The 5,447-nt window shown below is 22.5% G+C and overlaps 3 protein-coding genes and 1 further gene across 3 annotated transcripts in view; 2 read left to right on the top strand and 2 right to left on the bottom strand.

The window, feature by feature from the left end:
• Window positions 1-176, bottom strand: part of cand_004840 (uncharacterized protein) — a gene marked incomplete at both ends in the record, with an annotated part of 1,861 nt that extends 1,685 nt beyond the window's left edge. The window contains one exon of the mRNA XM_067210727.1: window positions 168-176. Coding sequence (XP_067067328.1) covers window positions 168-176 — 9 coding nt within the window. The remainder of the gene's footprint in view (window positions 1-167) is intronic.
• A 506-nt stretch (window positions 177-682) lies between these two features.
• cand_004830 (uncharacterized protein) lies at window positions 683-2,209 on the top strand (the record flags this gene model as incomplete). Its single annotated transcript, XM_067210726.1, has 1 exon — window positions 683-2,209. One exon carries the CDS (start codon window positions 683-685, stop codon window positions 2,207-2,209), a length of 1,527 nt encoding a protein of 508 aa, XP_067067327.1.
• Window positions 2,210-2,663: 454 nt separating this feature from the next.
• On the top strand, window positions 2,664-3,232 carry cand_004820 (uncharacterized protein; the record flags this gene model as incomplete). Its single annotated transcript, XM_067210725.1, has 4 exons — window positions 2,664-2,740; window positions 2,805-2,863; window positions 2,935-3,059; window positions 3,143-3,232. 4 exons carry the CDS (start codon window positions 2,664-2,666, stop codon window positions 3,230-3,232), a joined length of 351 nt encoding a protein of 116 aa, XP_067067326.1.
• A 1,171-nt stretch (window positions 3,233-4,403) lies between these two features.
• cand_019390 (hypothetical protein) lies at window positions 4,404-5,385 on the bottom strand (the record flags this gene model as incomplete).
• Window positions 5,386-5,447: the final 62 nt, after the last annotated feature.

Here is a 5,447-nt window from a genome sequence, read left to right as displayed (position 1 = left end):
TATCAAAATCTATATCATGTATATTATTAGTTTTTGAAATCGTCATTTCTTGTAGAATTTGCTTCATTTGATTATCACATTTAGTAATGTCATCTTCTAATTTTCTCCTAAGATTAATTTTTACAAGATTAAAATTAATAAAATAATAAATAAGATTGAATTAATACTTTAATCATTATTTAATAAGATCCAGGGTTAAAAAAAAAAAAAATAATATAATTGAAAAACAATTGTTTAAAGCTCAATATATATTTTATAAACTAAACTACTAAATATATTCATTATATACTTACAGTTGTTCTTTTAATTCCTCTAGAGAATCATTAACATTATTTTTAAGCTCCCATGATTCTCCATAATATGATTTACCTGGTAACCTCTTACTTGGAATCCATCCAGCATCCCATACAATTTTAGTACCATATAATCCATAATTAATAGAACTTTTCGAAGAATTCATTATATTATTAATATGAAAAGAATAGAAAAAAAATTGAATTATTTTTTTTTTTTTTCCTGTAATTTATTCTTACATGCAAAAACCCTAAAAATTAAAATATTATATAATTAAAAACCCTGATTTAACCCGCCTAATATTTTAACAGGTTATTACCAATCAATTAAAAAAGTTCAAATTCTTGTATTTATCATATGTTATACATAGAATTTTATAATAGTGGATATGAAATCCAGGAGAAATACAAATAAAACTTTAGATAATGTCAAAATTATGGAACAAATAAAGATAGAAGTTCCACATTATAATGATGGTCCAGAAATACCATTAACTGAAAATCCTCATTTCTTCGCATTAATAAGATTTTTAAGTTTACTTAATGAGACTAGTCTAAGTATTAAATGGACATTTACAGATATTGAAGAAGCTTTTCAAAGTAATGAACCTACAGATTATTGTAAAAATTTACATCTAAAGTTATTAGGATTACTTGGAAAAAGATTTCCTCCGAATGTTACATTAGAAAGAAATTTAACAAAATTTATTGATGAAAGAATGATTGATATTGAATTTATATTTTGGGATAAAATTGAAAGTATGAATAAAGAATTAAATTATAAAGAAGAAAATGATATAGATTCAATGAAATTAAATTATAATCCATATAGAAATTTAGAATATAAAGATGTAGCGTTATATGAAAGGCTTAGAACTATTAGAATTTTGATTAATTGTTGTATTCAGGAGAGTAAACAAGTTAGAAATGCTATACAGTCACTGGAGAATTATAACAAAAAGTGTCAAAAGCCAATAGCTGGATGTTGTTTTTTTGGAATTTCTTCTTTTTTAGGTAATGATGAATTAGGTTATCATTATTGGTATATTACATCTGTGGATGATGATACAACTTTTAAATTATACCGTGAAGATCCACAAAATGGTAATGTAATTTTATTATCTGATAATTCAGATACTCTCTGTACAACTTATCGTTCATTTTTAGAAGATAATCAATTAGAGGAAATTGGTAAAATTTTGGAAAATAAATATCAAGTAGTAATATCAGCAGAAAAAGCTAAACTTAGAAGAATTAGACAAATGAAATCAATAAGGAATCAACTTGAATCTTCATGGGGTAATTGTGCTCCGACAGAAGCTATGCTTACAGGTGGAAGATCTAGAAGGAAAGCTACTTTAAATATTGATTATTCATTTTCTAAATATAAAGGTCAATATGAAGATGAAACAAATAGAAACTTAGTAAATAGTTATTCAAATAGGAATCCTATAGATAGAAGTGATCGTCTTGCTTTAAGAAATGCTAAAAAAGAACGATTTGAAGAACAAGAAAATGAAAGTCAATATGAATATGAACAAAAACAAAAAGATAATGAACAAAAAATAAATATACAATTGAAACAAGATTTAAATAATCAACAATTAGATAATAAGAATATTCAAGATAAAGTAATGCATATATATTCACCTCAAATTGAAGATATTAAATTACCAAATAAATTAGTAAATGAAATTCCAACTAATTATCAAATTTCTAATAACATGTTACTAAATTCTAATACAATTTCAGGTTTAAATATTTTTCCAACAAATATAGGTCAAATATCAAATTCTAATAATGATCATATGAATATGATTATACAAACAAGGCAATTTATTCCTGTAATTAATACTAATCAATATCAAATTCCTATGTCTTCATTTATACAACAATCCAACAATATTGATAAATGAAATTTAGATCAATCTCAAGGTACTACAAGTGGTGATTTTAATTGTTTATTACAAAATATTGATAATCAGAAACAACAACAAATTATATCTAATCTTTATGATCATAATAAAAGTCTAATGTAAAGTGTTTAATAAACATTAAAAGTACTTAATAATTACTTTATGAATTATAAATCTTAATACTATGTAGACAAATATTTATCAGATATAAATTAAAATTATATCATTCAATATATTTTATTACTAAATTTTTTATATTTATATTTTATTGTTTATATATAAATCATATTTAAATACTTTTAAAGATTGAATAAATATTCATTTATTTAATTATCAGCGCTGTTTTTACTAATAAATTAATAATATAACTTGTCTGATATCTAATAATTTACAATACATTAGAAATAAACTTTACTTCTTTTTTCTTTTTAAGATTTATTAATGGATAAAAACTATGGATATTAATTATTCAAAAGTAACACATATAACTTTGGAAACTTTACAGAAATATTTGGATATATTAATAAATAAGTAAGTTTACTTTTTTTATTAATCATTATCTAATATTAAATATAATATTGATATTATATATTAGAAATATAGGTTTGTATGGTATTATTATTACAGATATTGATGGAGTAATTATACTAAAAGGTACTTTTTTTTTTTTTAATATTAATGAAGTATCTATAAATATTTATTCATACTTGTAACTTTTTTTGTAGCTATATCTGAAAATAAAAGAGATATGTCTCAATTAATATTAAATCCTCTTCTATCAGGAATTTTCACAAACCTTTGTGAATCATCAAAGAAATTAAGACAATTAGGAAAGACAAATTTTATTATAGTAAGTTTGTATAAATAAATATTGCATTATTAATTAATTAAATTATTAATAAATTCTTGTATTTTCTATATAAATTGTTTAAGTGTCATATAGATTCTGAGGTACTTATGCAAGTTAATTTTTACCCATTAATTATTCGTTTATTTGGAGATTTGAATTATGAAGGTAAATAAAAGTATATTTTATTTAGTTTTTTTTTTAAAGAAAATGACTTATATATTACTATATTAATTAATCTAACAGCCTTATAGGTTATTTATTATAGTATAGGGTTTTATTAAATTAAAAGTTTATACTACTTTATTTTTAATAAAGAATATATATATAATTCATATTATTAAATTTATATTTATTTTCTACTTTATAATATTTTTTTAAACAAAAAAAGTATATTTTAAAAATATTTGGAGATTTTAATTATTACAAATAAAAATAATATAAATATCCAATTACATTTATTATAGTATATTTCTTTAAATGAATAATTATCACTAATATTATTAATATATAACTTGGTTTTATTTTGAAACTTATAATATTAGAATGATTTGCTTTTATCGAATAAAATAACATGTTTTAGCCAATTACTTAATTAAATTTCTACATATATCATGGTTTTTTTTGAAAAATAAATTTTGATAATATTAAATTATAGTTTACATATTTAATTATTATAGTTGGATATAATAAAAAAAAATTACACATTATTAGTCAACCTCTTATGAAAAGAAAATAATATATTAATAAAAGATTTATACTAATAAATGATCAAACATAAACTGATTAATACAAAATATTAACAATTTAATTACTCTCTTTAGTCATCCTTTTAATATATTTAATATTTTCTTAGTAAACTAAGAAATATAGTATTTCACCCCTAATTTACTAATAAAATAAATGATTAACAATTCACAAATAAAATGTATTTATAATTTATGCATGACAATATAATATTAATGTAAAAGTATTATAGTAACTAAGAAAATATTCTCAGTATCATATAGAACTTACATATATAAAGTAGAAATAATTAAAACCTACTTTTTTCAATGTTACCATTTCTTTTTCAGAATTACCACTAATACTAATAACTTATATTAAAACCCAACTATTAAGTGAATCAAAATATATTATTTTTACTATTATTATAATATTAATATTATAAATATTGAACTATAGAATTATATAAGTTATGTTTATATAATATATTAATTTATTTCGAAATATTTCACTTCTTTTAATTGTTATTTAATATAATAATCTTACTAAATTTATAATTTGGTTACAATTCTATATTATTTTCAGTCCTATAATTCTTCTTGTATTTTCACTTTATTCTATTTATGAATTGAATTCTTTCTCTGCTTCATCTCCTACTCTTTTCAATAGTGATACTATTTCTTGAATTATTTTTTCTTCTTCCATATTGTCCTTTATTTTTTTCTTATCTCTTAGCCTTCTTTCTTCTTCATCTCCTAATTTTCTTAGGAGTTCCCCCAATTTCACTGCACCTTTTAGCCTTCTTTCTTCTTCATATTCTAATTTTCTTAGTACTAAATTTGTTGCACCTTTTTGCTTTACTGTCCCCTCTACCTCTTCTTGTAATTTGTCTCCTAAACATCTCAACAGTAATCCCACTTCTTCAGCTGCTTCTTTTCTTTTTCTTTCTTCTTCATCTTCTATTTCACTAGGGAGTTCTTTTACAGCTTGTGTATCTTGGGTTTCTTCAGCTTGACTTTCACTTAAGATAGGCTGCTTTTCTCTTTGTAATGCTTCCCTTACAACTGATTCACATTTACTTCCTACTGACTTCAATATTGTTACTATTCTTCCTAATAAACTCTGCACTTCTTTTGACTGTAACTCTTTATTTTCTTTATTGCCAGGACATTTTGAAATATCTTCTATTTCCACTGTTTTTTGGTTTTTTGTATCTTGTGCTACTTGTCTTTTATTTTCTGCTTTCTCTTGTTCTTCATCTCCTATTTTTCTTAGTAATGCCGCTACGTCTTCTCTTAATTCACTTATTTTTTTTTGTTGTGTTTGTTCACTATTTGTTTGACTTAATATTCGCATTAGTTGTAATCCTCTCTGTCTTTGAGCTTCTCTTAGTCTTCGTCGCACTTGCATTTCATTTTCTTCGTCTCCAATTGATCTTAACACATCTACTACTCCTTTTTTATATTTTTCACCATCCTGTTCATCTGCTATAGCCTTTAATTCTCGGGCTAATCTTCTTCTTTCTCTTTCTCTCTCCATTTCTTCATCTTGTCCATCCTCTATTTGTCTCAACATCTCTGTTATTTGCTGTATTGACGATGTACTGAGTAAACAAATAGATGGACAAAATGGAATATACTCGTTAGATAAGTAAATAGACAATAT

This window comes from Cryptosporidium andersoni (genome assembly GCF_001865355.1).
Source record: "Cryptosporidium andersoni isolate 30847 chromosome Unknown contig_102, whole genome shotgun sequence".
NCBI lineage: Eukaryota > Apicomplexa > Conoidasida > Eucoccidiorida > Cryptosporidiidae > Cryptosporidium > Cryptosporidium andersoni.
The sequence above is the reverse complement of the archived record's forward strand: the minus strand, read 5'-3'. Positions and strand labels throughout refer to the sequence as shown.